We start from the raw sequence: 15,500 nt of genomic DNA, 5'->3' as shown, positions 1-15,500 counted from the left end.
TAAGTATACTACCTGCGTTACCACTCTTTTGGACATCCGCTATTGTATTCCTTTAGATTTTTAACCACCTCCTGTATCTAGGCTTCTGCAAGTAATGAATTTTAAGTTCAAAATGTATAGCGATTCGATTCCAATGATTTTAAATCGAATTCGAAAAGGAGATACCACATATAAACATTAGCCCACTTGTCACGACAAGCGATCAAATTCTAAGCGAATGAGCAGAATTCTAAGCTTTTATAAGCAGAAATGAGAGGTCAAGGAAAGCTTTTATAGTGTTGTTAGGTGCCTATATATGCCTACTTATGGCGTTCGTGCAAAAACGCTTATAGGTGCCTACAAATGTCTCTTTTTTTTAAATGGGTGCCTACGTGAGCACAATCTAACCTCCATTTTCATATTAGAGTGCAGTTTGATACTATATTGTTCGTGTTACTGGCAACACTGCCGATTAGGAACAATACGGGGTTCAAACTCTATCAAAAACTCGGGTGGGGGCGTGAGTGTGTTCTCGTAGTACCGTAGAGGCTGCACCGACTGAAGTGAAACCGTAGGAGGTGCCTGAACAAACAGCGGGGAAGAGGAAGCTGTGCGCTTCAAGGCTTCCGCATAGGTCGCACGCTGGTAGTCAGCCGGGGCGGGTGTGGCGTTATCCAGACTCACAGGGTCACGAAGGGCATGATGCAGCTCGTTCTTGAATATGCTTGCAATGAAACTCACTGTAGGTAGTGGTGGTGCGGCAGCCTTTTGCAGCTCCTCGCGTACTATAGAGCGGATGTCGCGCAGACACTCGGTGTTGCTCCCAATAGTCGTGAGAACTTGAGCAGTGGACGTGTTCACTTGCCGCTCATACAGGCTGGATCGATGCTGAAGCATCTTTTTTATCGTGACGGCTTCGGACAAAAACTCGGCGACCGTGTTCGGGGGGCTCCGTACAAGGCCAGCGAAAAGTTGCTCCATAACTCCCCGCATCAGGTGACGCAACTTCTTTTCCTCTGTCATACTCGAATCAGCCCGTCGGAGCAGGCGCGTCATATCTTCCACATAGGTCATGACAGATTCATTGGGCATCTGGATGCGGGCCTGGAGCGCTCGCTCCGCTCGTTCGTTGCGATCAGCACTTCTGTAAGTATCCAACAGCCGGCGGCGGAATTCGGGCCACGATGTCATCTGTTCCTCATGATTCATGTACCAGGTACGTGCTCCCTCCTCCAAATAGAAGTACACACGCCATAGTTTGGCCGCATCGTTCCATTCGTTCAAAGCAGCCACGCGCACGAAGTCGACCAACCGACGGCTTACCGACGTCTGCGCAACACGGCTCTAACCAAGCGCGTCGGTTGGGCTTGGTTGGTTGTTCCTTAAAGTCCTGGCGCAACCCACCACGGGGGATCGGCCATGAAACGGATGGTGCCTCATTTGTGAGGTGGAGTTGTTGGTTGGGCTTGTTTGCCAGAGCGGGGCCCTCACGCACACTTCTTTCTCTTTTGTGGCGTGAGCCTTTGCTTTGGCATACGAGCCACTACTAGAAGTAGGTGGCAATATACATATGCTGGTTTCGGGATGCTAAACCTCACATATCAATCAACCTGCGCTCCCACAGCATACCTGGCATCATGGCATGCGGAGAAGTCAATTAATTATTAGCTAGTTTAACAACATAAAACGAACATCATTGTACTGAGAACTGAACTCAAACCTCATAACAGCAAAGTTCGATCTCACACGAAAATAGGTTCGTTATATCGAAAAATTCATTATAAAGGTATATTCCCGACTATTGCAAGACTTTCGTTTACTTCGTTATAACCGATATTTCTTTATATCTGGCTTTGTTACATCCAGGTTTCAATCTACACATTGTCACTGGCGTGCATATACAAAAGGATTTCGTTGAATAATCAAACTCAAGTGTAAATATGCACAGTAAATACATCACCAGACAGTGCAAACTTGGAGTGGGCGTCCCATATCGCACACCAGAAAACATGAAGTCACCCCCTACGTGGGCCCTGCAGTCCCGGCGCCAGGCAAAGTTCGGCGCAGCAGGAACAAAGGCTCCTCTCTTGCAATTGACCCCGAAAAAATCTCGAGAGAAGCCGCGATATTTCGACGAAGCTGACCTACAGCTCGAGGCAGTCGAGACTTGGTTCGGGCGAAGGCGAGATGTGCACGGACTCCTGGACAGAACCCACATCGGCTACGCTCTAGGGCCCGGTGTCAATTGCTACTGCGGACCCGAACTTCCACCAAGAAAAGTACTATATTCAGACTATGTTTTTTAACGTGCAGCAAAGTTAGGTTACTATTTGGAGTCCTAATTAGCAATGTTGAATTCGAAGCAGCCACTACAGTTATAACAATGTTGTCAGTACCTTTTCATGTGTATTTCATTTTCATGTTTTATTGAAAGTAAATAGTTAAAGTGAAGTGCGTCTGTGTGCATCCCTCTGGATGCCATTACTTTATGGACGGTGACACACTGAACATGACTATTACATACACACACCAACAAATAAATAACACATATTGTGTAATGTGCAGTTCGTATGCTTTTTAAATGTATATTGTACCGGTTGAGTATTTCATTCGAGTTCCAACTTAAAAATTTAGTTTTTATTGTGAAGCATGAAGTAATTAATTTTGCTTGTTAGGTGCAGTTTTGTAGCCATGTATACCATATCAGTCTATTCAGTTGGGCCTCAGGCACAATCAAGCTAGTTTTGTAGCTTAGCTTGTGGCCGGTGGTCCTTTTCCCCCTTTTTTTGTATAGCAATAATGTAGACAACTTTATCATTTATTCATTTATAGTTAAACAGTTCAGTTGTGGTGGCTTAGCTCTTTGATGCACTTCATACAAAATTATGTACACTTGTTCTTGCTAGGTATGTTGACAAATGGCTAAGAACACATATATGCATCATTAAACACCATTTTGCAGTGTTCCAGTTATAATGTAAAGGCTTTGCTGAAGGCCCTATCATTTCTGACAAGCAGCGTCTGAAGTAAAATTTCTCATTCTCAAAATGAACACAGAAGCTGAAAAAGAATAGGCATTGCATTCCTAGCTTACAATTTCTTATATTTATCTAAAACAGCAGGACCGGACAATAAATATAATATATTTAATATTTATAGTTACAAGACATATAAATAATATTTTCGTAGCAATGAAATGTTGAAAGCCTCGAAATTATGCACACATTTGACTATATACAGGTTGTTTTTACATGCAACATCTGAAGGATTGATAAGAGGTCTGACAGCCTCGTTAATGTACCAAAATTTTAAAAACACATCAAGCTGGTCATGTTTGACGCCTCCCGGGGTACCAGGATGACAAAACTAGATCTATACAGCGTGAAACTCTATACAATGCAAACAGAGTTGACAAAGAGTAGTATATACATTGTGCCAGCCCATTTGTCCACAATAAAAAATTTCGGTGCAATAATTTACTGCACGGTCATAAGTACGAGCCTACATGCATGCAGCCGCTCTTGTAAAAAGGAAAAAAAAAGAGCACAGCACTAAAACTGACAACCTCTGCCAACTGAAAGAGCAGGTTAATAGGTTTTCACTTTGCCAGAGTTGTTGCAGGCCTTCTCCTGCTGCCTTTTGTTGGCTGGTCAAAGTAAAATGGTTCGCACTATTTAAAAAGGTTGTCAAAAACAGTGTCGATTGTCAAAAGTGAAGACACAGAGACTGCCTTCAGACTCGACAGTTGTCTTGCTCAGCTATTGGGAAGGACGGCACCCTCGTCCAAGGAAGCCTGCACAATGCTTCGCTCGTGTTTCATGAACGAAAGCAGAGAGTCTGAAAGCGGCTGTTCGGACTGTCGATCCTGCGAGAGAAAAGCAAAGGAGATAAGAGTACTGCTAAACATCTAGATATAGTACAAAGAGTCATCAGTAAATAACTTGAACACCTCTATTATCAACATCACTCTGAATTTAAAGGGGCTCTGCAATGTTCCTTGTTCTGCCTGCATTCTGAAGCACTGGGCTGTGTGTTGTGCGGAATACAGAGATGAACACAACAAGAAATACAGAAGTTGGAGCAAGGTGACAGAAGTTATTCACCTTAAAACTTCAAAACCCTTGCAGACGACAAGAAAAAAACGTGCCCATTGACGTCGAAGGCAGGTTTCAACTGTAGGCACACTGGTGTCTCTTATACCCATTTGTCTCTTGTATCAGTGTCTCCTATAAGGGGGTTCGACTGTATTTAACGATCAGAAGTCTTCTGTATCCTGAGGTAATATAAAGAATGCTTTTTAAAGTTTTAACACACAAAAAGTGTGGCCTAGCTAGGTTTGTATGAATATTACTCAACTGTTTCGTTACCACGCCTATTCAAATCTATCACTAGTGATCGACACTTTTGGGTCATCGATTTTGGCATGTAAAATTTGTTTCTCATGCACCCAGCGCTTTCTAGTAGTTAGTCCAGCCACTTAACTTTCAGAATCAATTAGAAGTCCTGTTTTGGCAAGGTAGTGATTTTTGACAGACCTTTGCACGAACCAATGCGCGTGTATTGTTAAAAAAGTGCACTAGGCTGGGGAACTTGATGGAAGTGCGTGCTCCTCGTGATTATGCTACAGTCAACGTTTCTACAACCAGGCAAGTTCTAAGAGTCAAACTACCCAAGTCAGACTACCCGTCACACGGCGCAAGGACAGCTTCCGGTTTGGTGGCGCTGGCGGCGCAACAAGCTCCCGCTAGCATACGAAAACGCGTAGTCGTCGTGGCAAGATGCCGTGGCGGCCATCCTTAAAGAGCTTTGCTAACAGTATATTATTGGGATTTGCTGTTGTGCTGCCGCAGAAACTTAATACTGCGCTATATTTAGCAGCATAAGGTAAATACATTATAATTATGGCTTTCTGAACTGCCCACGATAAACGATGCTTCATATACATTTCAACATGCTCTGTAGGAACATTTCGTGATGACGCATAGTAGTCTTCTGGTAGAGGCCTGGTTGACGACGTTCGGAGGTCTGCAACGGTACGTCGAGGTGGTGACATCCGGTGGTGGCCATGACCTGTCGGGGAAAATGGAAGCTGCAGGGCGAAATCTGCAGTTTCTGTGCGCGGTTGGTTTTCGACGTGGCGCTCTCGCATCTAGTAGAGAGGTGGCTCGGGGCACGCGGCGAATGAGCATTGGTGGTGAGTATCACCTGTTCGAAGCCGTACGAGCTCTTCTCAAACTACCCGACGTACGAGGAAGGGAATGTCTTCGCAGGCGGCAACGTCCATAGTTGCAACAAAGGGAACATTGTTCAAGCGCCTGAACTTGGGTAAAACTCTCCGGCTCTTCAACGCCTCGAAAGCGCGACACTGCTGCTTGAAAATAGGAGTGTTCAAGTTTTCTTTCCTTATGAGAAAATTGTACATGTCCTCGGTGATGCCTTTTAACAAATGACCGACTTTGCCTTCGTCAGACATATTTGCGTTGACCATCCCGCAAAGCTTCCATACCTCTGCAATGTAGGTTGTGCACGTTTCACCGGGCAACTGAGCCCTACGTTACAGCGTTTGCTGAGCTTTATTTTTCATAGAACTCGTGTCCCCAAAGCAGGCCTTCAGTTCCTCAACAAATATATTCCAAGTGGTGAGGACATGTTCATGGTTCTCAAACAAAAGCAAAGCAGTCCCAGCAAGGAAGAATACTACGTTCACAAGCTTCGCCGGCGCGCCCCATCCGTAGTAGCAGCTCACTCTGTCGTAGTGTTTTTGCCAAGCATCCACGTCTTCGTCAGTTTTATCCGAGAATATCCGTGGTTCAAGTGCCCAGTAGTCTGGTTGTCAAGGTCTACGGCCACCTTGAGCCATGTTGGTGGCACTGGTGGATGCAGCAGCGTAGTACGTCAACGGGATTGCTGTGTCGTAATTCATGCTGATGTTGTCTGGGAGTAGGACAACTAACTGTCTGCTACTTCGAAGAACTTCTGCTGCGGGGTGCAGGACCCAGCACCTCCACCAAAGCTGTTACGGATGTGGTGGGTTTATTTAAACTGAAAATGCCAGCGCTCAACCATCACTGCCGAATCACCATCGCTCGAGAGAGTCCTACTTTTTCTCTCTCGCTCTTTCAATCCCCGTTACGATATATGTGTGTGTATATATAAATATATATAAAAAGAAGCGTAATTCACACAAAGAACGTTTCAGCACAATTTAGACGAACGTTTCGGCCGTGGGGCCGGCCTTCGTCTGGGGATGGCCGGTCGAACGGCCGAAACGTTCGTCTAATGTGAGCTGAAACGTTCGTTGTGTGAATTACGCTTCTTTTTACACCATCAGAGCCAGCGTGATACTTCTTATAGCGTGATACTTCTTGCCACGAACTGTTCGCCACCGCTAAACAAGCACTGCCAGTCTACGCTGCGCGCACCTTCTATCTTATCTCCCTCTTCCCCTTCCCTTACCTTTCGTTCTTATAAAAACCCAAGCCGGACAATGAACGCTCGCTTTTTGCCCTGGCCACTCTGTTCGTGCATTTCGGGGCGCGGCCCAGCCGCGGGGCCGGTTATAACAGTGGCGACGAGTATTTCAACAAAGAACGAGACCCAGCTGCTTCCTGAAGGCGGGCAAGCAGCCACCCCATCGACAGGCATGAGTCACCGCCTCTCAGAATTCAACGACGACACAGATAAGTGGCAAGCGTACCTCGTGAAGGTTGAGGCATATTTTGAAGCAAACGAAGTCACGGACAACGCCAGGAAAAGAGCCCTGTTGGTAGCCGCACTTGGGTCGTGAACGATTGATGTGCCATGCGGTAGAGTGGCACCGCAGAGGCCAAACGCACTCGGCTACGATGCGGTAGTGAAAGTTCTAAGCGAGTATTATGACCCACGACCAAACGAAATTTCAGAAAGCTTCAAGTTTTTCCACCGAAACCAGCAGGAAGGAGAGTCTGTTCACGCATTCATTGTGGAAATATGGCGCCTAGCGCATAACTGCAACTTCTCGTCCATGCTGGATAGGATGTTAAGGGACCGTATCGTGTGCGGGGTACGTTCAAGAAATTTGCAAAAGCAGCTGCTCGCGAAATCTGCGTTGACATTACAAGAAACAGAGGCACTTGCGTTGGGGGCAGAAAGGGCAGAGTTAGATGCGGAGAACATAAATCGAGAAACGCCCCCGGTAACAGTGTCGGCAATGAAGGAGCAACGCTGGGTGTCGCGAGGCCAGAAGAAAAACGAAGACTGAAAGCCATGCGAGTGCTGTGGAAAGCGTAATCATAAGAGCGCGACCTGTTCAATGCGTGGGAGGCACTGTTACAAATGCGGGAAAGCAAGGGCACTTGGCACGCATGTGCCAAAGGATCGACAACGCGTTGAATGTAACAGCCCAAGCCAACGGCAGTGATAGCAGCGCGTCGCAACTTTGGTCCGTAACTTCGAAGAATTCATTGGTGCCACCGATTCAGGAAACGTTCACATGGAACGGCGTAAAGCTGAAAATGGACGTTGATACCGGCTCGCCCGTATGCGTCATTCCTAGAGCAACCTACAAAGCCCACCGTCATCAATGGCCGAAGTTGCAAGAGCCGAAGATAAAGGTGGCGTGCTATTTGGGGAAGCTACCCGTACTCGGAGTACTATCAATGCGTGTAGGCCACAAATCGGCGGAGGTTGATTGCAACCTAATCGTCTTGGACTGCGAAGGTCCTCTCCTGTGCGGTCGTGATTTGCTGCAGAAACTACAAGAGCAGGGCCCAGCAGTACTCCACGTAGCTGCGCCACCACTCGGGTCGAGCCCGGAGTCTCCGCCCGCGCCTGCTGTGTTGGACCGCTACTCCGACCTGTGCACGGAGGGGGTAGGACTCGTGAAAGGCCCACCGGTGCGCCTTAACATCAAGCCTGGAGTGACGCCAAAGTTTTTCAAGGGAAGAAAGGTACCCTACGCTCAGTTGGATAAAGTTTCAGAGGCATTAGATCGACTCCTGGCATCTGGCATTATATCACCAGTGACGCACTCGGAATGGGCTACGCCCATTGTTCCAGTCTTAAAGAAAGACGGCACAGTTCGCATTTGCGGTGACTTCAAGGTTACTTTGAACTTAGTATGCGAGCTGGAACAATACCCGCTGCCTCTTATCGAGGATATTTTTGCGCAATTAGGTGGGGGGAGCGGTTCAGCATTTTGGATTTGCGCGACGCCTACAACCAGATCCCGCTAGACGAAGAGTCACAAATTGGCCGTGATAAACACCCACAAGGGCCTCTTTTGCTTCAACCGCCTCCCGTTTGGGATTGCTTCGGCACCGGCGATATTTCAAAGGCGGATTGAATCAATCCTACAGGGCTTGCCTGGGGTGCAAGCGTACCCAGATGACGTGTTGATAGCGGAAGAGGGTAACAGCCAAAATTGCAATCTGATGGCTGTGCTCGAGCGCTTCCGTGAACATGGCATTAAGCTTCGTGCTGATGAGTGCCCCGTTAGCGAGCCCTCTGTTACATATCTAGGTCACCGTATTGACGCGAACGGACTGCATCCCATGGAAAAGAACGTGGATGCCACCAGGCTAGCCCCCTCTCCACAGAACGTCTGCGAGCTACGCTCATTTCTGGGCATGGTAACCTTTTATAACAAGTTTATGCCCGACTAGTCTACCATTCTAGCACCGTTGTACAAACTGCTGAAAAAGGGCGCTAAGTGGACGTGGAGCACCAAAGAAAAGAAAGCCTTTGTCCAGGTGAAAAATGCGTTGTGCGCGGCACCCATACTCACTCATTTTGACCCGAACCGCGAGCTCTTCTTGGAGTGTGATGCGTCCCCATACGGAGTTGGTGCTGCACTTTTTCATCACACCGAAGGCAAGAAGCGACCCGTAGGCTTTCGATCGAGAACGCTGACAACTGCCGAAAGAAAGTACTCTCAGATTGAGCGCGAGGCGTTAGCCTTGATATTTGGTGTTACTAGGTTTAGGGACTACCTGTTGGGGCGGGAGTTCACTCTGGTTACGGATCACCAGCCGTTGCTGGGCCTGTTAAGGCACGACCGTCAGACCCCCGTCATGGCGGCAGCCAGAATACAAAGATGGGCGCTACTACTTGGTGCATACAAGTATAAACTGCAGTACAAGCCGGGAAAATTTATGCTCAACGCGGATGCATTAAGCCGGTTACCCCAATCTCTTGAACAGGAGCTGCAGGACGACGAGGATGCGGCCGAGTACGTCCTCGTCGTGAACCAGTGGGACGAGTTGGCGGTGCCCATGAAAGAGCTTGAAGCCCTCACGCAGTCAGACGGCGTACTGTCGAGTGTGTGCAGATACGTAATCAAAGGTTGGCCACAACGCACTGCGGACGAAGGCACAGAGATGCGGGAGTATCACAAAAGGCGGAACGAGCTGTCCGTGCAGCATAACTTGCTTCACTGGGGTCATCGTGTTGTGGTTCCGGCGGAAGCCAGGAAGAAGCTACTGAAGTTATTACATGGAGCTCATCAAGGAGTTTCTGCAATGAAGGCAGTTGCACGGTCAAAATTTTGGTGGCCGGGCTTGGACCACGATATTGAGCGCTTAGCCGCTGTGTGTCAGCACTGCGTACAGGCGTTGCCCATGCCACCCGCGCAAGCACCCATTCGCTGGCCAGAGACGCAGGAAAGATGGTCGCGATTGCATGTCGACTTCGCGGATCCGATCCAGAACAAGATGCTTCTTGTCGTCGTGGACTCTCACAGTAAATGAATTGAGGCCAGTCCCCTGGCTCACGCGACCTCGCGCAACACAGTCGATACCCTGCGAACGCGTTCAGTAGATTCGGTCTGCCACACACAGTAGTGTCTGATAATGGCACGCCATTCACCGGATGGGAGTTCAAGGAGTTCTTGCAACAGAACAGAGTAGTTCACATGCGGGCACCCCCCCACCATCCACAGAGTAATGGACTCGCCGATCGTGCGGTGTGAACGATCAAAGACGGACTAAAGAAGTGTGGGGACGCAGACTTGTCAAGGGCGCTGGCTAGAACACTGTGCCGCTATAGAAACACGCCGCTTCCGTCCGGGCGCTCACCATCAGAAATGTTGTTGGGTTACCAGCTCCGCACCCGATTAAACATGTGTTTTCCTCCCAAGAGCCGAGCAACAGGGGATGTCCACTCTGCTGACAGCGCCGAGTGGAACTTCGCACCGGGAGATCCTGTGTACCTTCGCAATTACGGCCGTGGTGACAAGTGGACACCTGGGAAGGTCCGGTCAACCTCTGGTGCACGCATCGTGTCTGTCGACACGGAGAACGGGCTTGTTCACCGGCACATGGACCAGCTCAGGCGGAGAAGCATCGAAGAACCGCCGAGTCCAGAGGCTCTCACTAGCCCCCAGATAAGCCCGGACCCTCCAGTACAAGACTGCGAAGCTCCAGCGGCTACTGGCCCCGGTCTTCCGGGCCACCCGCCCCCAGAGCTAAGACATTCCACACGTATCAAGAAGCCAGTGGAGCGTTATGGATTCTAAGGAAGAAGGAATGCCACGAACTGTTCGCCACCGCTAAACAAGCGCTGCCAGTCTACGCTGCGCGCGCCTTCTATCTTATCTCCCTCTTCCCCTTCCCTTACCTTTCGTTCTTATAAAAACCCAAGCCGGACAATAAACTCTCGCTTTTTGCCCTGGCCACTCTGTTCGTGCGTTTCGAGGCGCGGCCCAGCCGCGGGGCCGGTTATAACACTTCTTATACTTCTGTGTGCATCGTCTCTGTGTGCCACCCACCCACCCATCTATGTAGCCGCCTATGACTTTTTAGCTCTCCTGGCCTTTTCAATAATGGTATCGATACCAAACTTGGTATGGCATAACATGACTGTATGAAGAACATAACTGACTAGTCATAACTTGAAAATCATGATATGTATGTCATCGATGTCATGATTTACATTTCATGGTCCTGCAGCTCTTGCGGTGGTTTTGTTGACATGGCATGTTGCAAAACTGGTATGGTATGACATGATTGCATGGCGAATACAAGCGACAGACCCTACCATGAAAATCGTGACATGTATGTCATGGCGATGGCATAGTGGTTAGAGCATCCGCCTCGCATGCAAATGGTCCGCGGTTCAAATCCCGGTGCCGTGCAGTTCCCAACCGGATAAAAAAAAAATCCGCGTGGTGATGGAACTGCATTAAGAGGCCTGGGGTGCAGCCTCACCGACAAAACACCACCGGGAACGCACCCCCTCACCAGAGAAGGATTGGCCCCCCTGGTGCAGTATCTGGCCACTACCTCCCACATGCATACGTCAAATAACTCACGGCCCTCAGTTCCCAGCAGCTGCGAAGCAACTGACCATGGTGGCGGTCAGATCTGCAACACAGCAGAGGGTGCTAAGAATCTCTGGACTACAGGCCGCTTTTGGAACTTGAACCTGGCAACGTTTAACGCTAGAACCTTATCTAGTGAGGGAAGTCAAGCTGTACTATTCGAGGAGCCAGAGGGCATTAAATGGGACATAATAAGGCTTAGTGAGGTTAGGAGGACAGATGAGGCCTATATGGTGCTACAGTATGGGCACGTCCTTTGCTATAGGGGCTTCGCTGACAGAAGAGAACTGGGAGTGAGGTTCCTAATTCACAAAAACATAGCTGGCAACATAAAGCAAAATACTATAGCATTAATGAAAGGGTGGTAGGTATCGTAACTAAACTGAATAAAAGATACAAGATGAAGGTGGTACAGGCTAATGCACCTACATCCAGCCACGATGACGCTTCAGTTGAAAGCTTCTATGAAGACGTGGAATCCACAATGAGTAAGGTAAAAACACAGTATACTATACTGATGGGAGACTTTACTTCAAAAGTAGGGAAGAAGCAGGCTGGAGACCAGGCAGTAGGAGATTATGGTATCGGTATAGAAACGCCAGAGAAGAGCTTCTACTAGAATTCACAGAACGCAATAATTTATGGATTTTGAATACCTTCTACCGAAAACGAGGAAACCGCAAGTGGACATGGAGGAGCCCTAATGGCGAAAATAAGAACGAAATAGACTTTATAATGAGTGCACACTTGGGCATCGTGCAGGATGTGGAAGTGGTTGGCAAGGTACGATGCAGTGACCATAGAATGGTACGGTCTCGAATTCCCCTAGACTTGAGAAAGGAACGGCAGAAAATGTTACACAAGAAGCCAATCAATGAGCTAGCACTGAGACGGAAAGCACAGGAATTCAGAGTCTCGCTTCAGAACAGGTACTCGGCTCCTAGTGAGGAAACCAACCTTAGCGTAGGTACAATGAATGATGATCCGACGAGTATCATTACGGAGTGTGCAGTGGAAGTTGGAGGCACGGTAGTTAGACAGGACACTGGCAAGCTTTCCCAGGAAACGAAGAATTTGATTAAGAAGCGTCAAATCATGAAAGTCTCGAATACAACAGACAAAATAAAACTGGCAGAGCTTTCGAAGTTGATTAATAGGCGTAAGGTATTTGATGTAAGAAGGTATAACATGGAGAGAATTGAACACGCTCTGAAAAACGGGGGAAGCGTCAAAGCAGTGAAGAGGAAACTTGGGATAGGCAAAAATCAGATGTATGCACTAAGGGACAAAGAAGGCAAAATAACTACCAATATGGATAGGATAGTTAAATTAGCGGAGGAGTTTATTTATTTGGATTTATTTGGACAATACTGCGAACCTTGAAAGGTCCAAGCAGGAGAGGGATGTACACATCCAGAAGACATGCGTATGGATGCAAGATCGACACATGAATGTGAGGGTACATAATCAACAGGTAAGTATACAATCATTATACATTGGATGACAGCAAGGGTGAACACTCTGGCAAAACATTCCAATCGGAAACAGTTCTGGGAAAAAATGAATATTTGTATTGGTCTGTACGGGCAAAGAACGGTGTAATATTTCGGCTATGTTTGTGACGAGACGCTCGACTAGGGTTATTAGCTATGTAATCTTGTGACTGGATTCCCAATTTATTAAAATATAGCTGGTGTAGAAAGTTTAGACGGGCACTTTTACGTCGGTTGGCCAATGGCTCTAGGTGTGCGAGCTCCAACATAGCTGAAGGGGAGTCGCGACGTCTAAAACGTTTATAAATAAAGCGAGCTGCCAATCTTTGAATTTTTTCAAGCTTTTCTTTATTAGTGATAGTATGGGGATCCCATACAATGCTTCCGTATTCCAGGGTGGGTCTTACAATGGATTTGTATGCAATGAGTCTAAGCGATGAGGGGGCATCACCTAATTTATGCTTCAGAAATCCTAACTTCTTTCTCGCGGAGGAACATATGTTATTTATATGTGTTGACCAGTTAAGTCTGGACGTCAAGGTTAACCCCAGGTACTTATGTTCCTCCACTTGTTTAATCTGATAATTGCCAAGACTATACATGAAGTGAGATTTATTCTTATTGGAGATGCACATGTAAACTGTCTTGTCGAGATTTATAATCATATCCCATTTATTGCACCATTCCGTTATTGCATGCAAAGCATGGTTAAGAACGTGCTGGTCAGCGACAGACACTATGTGGCTAAATATGATGCAATCGTCTGCAAACAGCTTAAGGCGTAGAGGGGGCTTTACAATTTGGCCAAGATCATTAATATAAATGTTAAATAGAACCGGTGCCAAGACCGAACCCTGTGGGACGCCAGAAAAAACATCAAGAAAACGAGAACAGGCACCGTCAATTTCAACATACTGTTTGCGGCCAGTTAGGTATGAAATGACCCAATTGACGACTTGTGATGGAATGCCTAAGTTTTTCATTTTCGTTATTAGTTTCGAGTGTGGAACTCTATCGAACGCTTTTGAGAAGTCTATTAGAACTGCGTCAATCTGTCCGCCCTCGTCAAGTACCTGTGCCATCTCATGGACGGTAACTACTAATCGAGTTGCAGTTGAAAAACCTCTTCGAAAACCGTGCTGTACGTTAGTAAGAAGATTATTGTTGTTAAGAAAATCATTTAGGTGTTTAGCAATTACGTGTTCGAGAACTTTACAAACTGTGCAAGTGAGAGATATGGGTCGGTAATTACAATAATCGGTGACAGAGTTCTACAGAGACCTGAACAGCAGCCGGGACAACCACGACTTTAATACTATAAGAACTAGCAGTAACCCAGATAACACCCCACCAGTAATGATAGAAGTTAGAAAAGCTTTGGAAAGCATGCAAAGAGGAAAAGCTGCTGGTGAGGATCAGGTAACATCAGATCTGCTGAAAGATGGAGGACAGATTGTGTTAGAAAAACTAGCCACCCTGTTTACGAGATGTCTCCTGAGAGGAAGAGTGCCAGAGTCTTGGAAGAACGCTAACATCATCTTAATACATAAGAAACGCGATGACAAGGACTTGAATTACACGCCGATCAGCTTGCTCTCTGTAGTATACAAGCTATTTACAAAGGTAATTGCTAACAAAGTAAAGAAAACATTAGAATTCAATCAACCAAAGGAACAAGCAGGATTTCGAACAGGCTACTCAACAATCGACCACATTCATACTATCAATCAGTTAAAGAAATGGTCAGAATATAACCAAACACTATACATAGCCTTCGTAGATTACGAGAAGGCGTTTGATTCAGTAGAAATATCAGCCGTCATGCAGACACTGCGGAATAAGGGTGTCGATGAAGCATATATAAATATCCTGGAAAAAATCTACAGGGAATCAACTGCTACCATAGTGCTTCATAAAGAAAGCAACAGAATAACAATCAAGAAGGGTGTAAGGCAGGGGGACACAATCTCTCCAATGCTATTGACCGCATGCTTACAGGAGGTTTTTAGAAGGCTCGAATGGGAACAGTTAGGGATAAGAGTTAATGGAGAGTACCTTAGTAACCTGCGCTTCGCCGATGACATTGCATTGCTAAGTAACTCAGGGGACGAATTGCAACTCATGATTACGGAGTTGAACAGGGAGAGCAGAAAGGTGGGTCTTAAAATTAATCTGCAGAAAACGGAAGTAATGTACAACAACCTCGGAAAAGAGCAGCGCTTCGAGATAGGTAATACTGCACTTCAAGTTGTAAAAGACTATGTCTACTTAGCACAGGTAATAACCGCAGAGCCGAACCACGAGATTGAAGTAACTAGAAGAATAAGAATGGGGTGGAGCACATTCGGCAAGCCCTCTGAAATTATGACAGGTAGATTGCCACTATCCCTCAAGAGGAAGGTATATAACAGCTGTATCTTGCCGGTACTTTGCTACGGAGCAGAAACCTGGAGACTTACAAAGAGGGTGCAGCTTAAATTGAGGACGACGCAGCGAGCATTGGAAAGAAAAATGGTAGGTGTAACCTTTAGAGACAAGAAGAGAGCAGAGTGGATTAGGGAACAAACGGGGGTTAAGGATATAATAGCTGAAATAAAGAAGAGCAAATGGCCATGGGTTGGGCATGTAGCGCGTAGACAGGATAACCGCTGGTCATTAAGGGTAACCAACTGAATTCCCAGAGAAGGCAAGCAGGTTAGGGGGAGACAGAAGGTTAGGGGGGCAGATGATAT

The 15,500-nt window shown here is 47.0% G+C and overlaps 1 protein-coding gene across 8 annotated transcripts in view; it reads right to left on the bottom strand.

Annotated features, from left to right (window-relative positions):
- Positions 1-2,781: 2,781 nt before the first annotated feature.
- The window catches only part of LOC119185467 (uncharacterized), a 631,054-nt gene continuing 618,335 nt past the window's right edge, over positions 2,782-15,500 (bottom strand). For all 8 annotated transcript variants that reach the window (XM_075883180.1, XM_075883179.1, XM_075883181.1 and 5 more), the window contains one exon: positions 2,782-3,844. In XM_075883180.1, coding sequence (XP_075739295.1) covers positions 3,734-3,844 — 111 coding nt within the window. In that variant the 3' untranslated portion in view covers positions 2,782-3,733. The remainder of the gene's footprint in view (positions 3,845-15,500) is intronic.

This window comes from Rhipicephalus microplus, unplaced genomic scaffold (assembly GCF_043290135.1).
Source record: "Rhipicephalus microplus isolate Deutch F79 unplaced genomic scaffold, USDA_Rmic scaffold_15, whole genome shotgun sequence".
NCBI lineage: Eukaryota > Metazoa > Arthropoda > Arachnida > Ixodida > Ixodidae > Rhipicephalus > Rhipicephalus microplus.
Note: the sequence above shows the minus strand (reverse complement) of the source record. Positions and strands in the feature narration are given on the sequence as shown.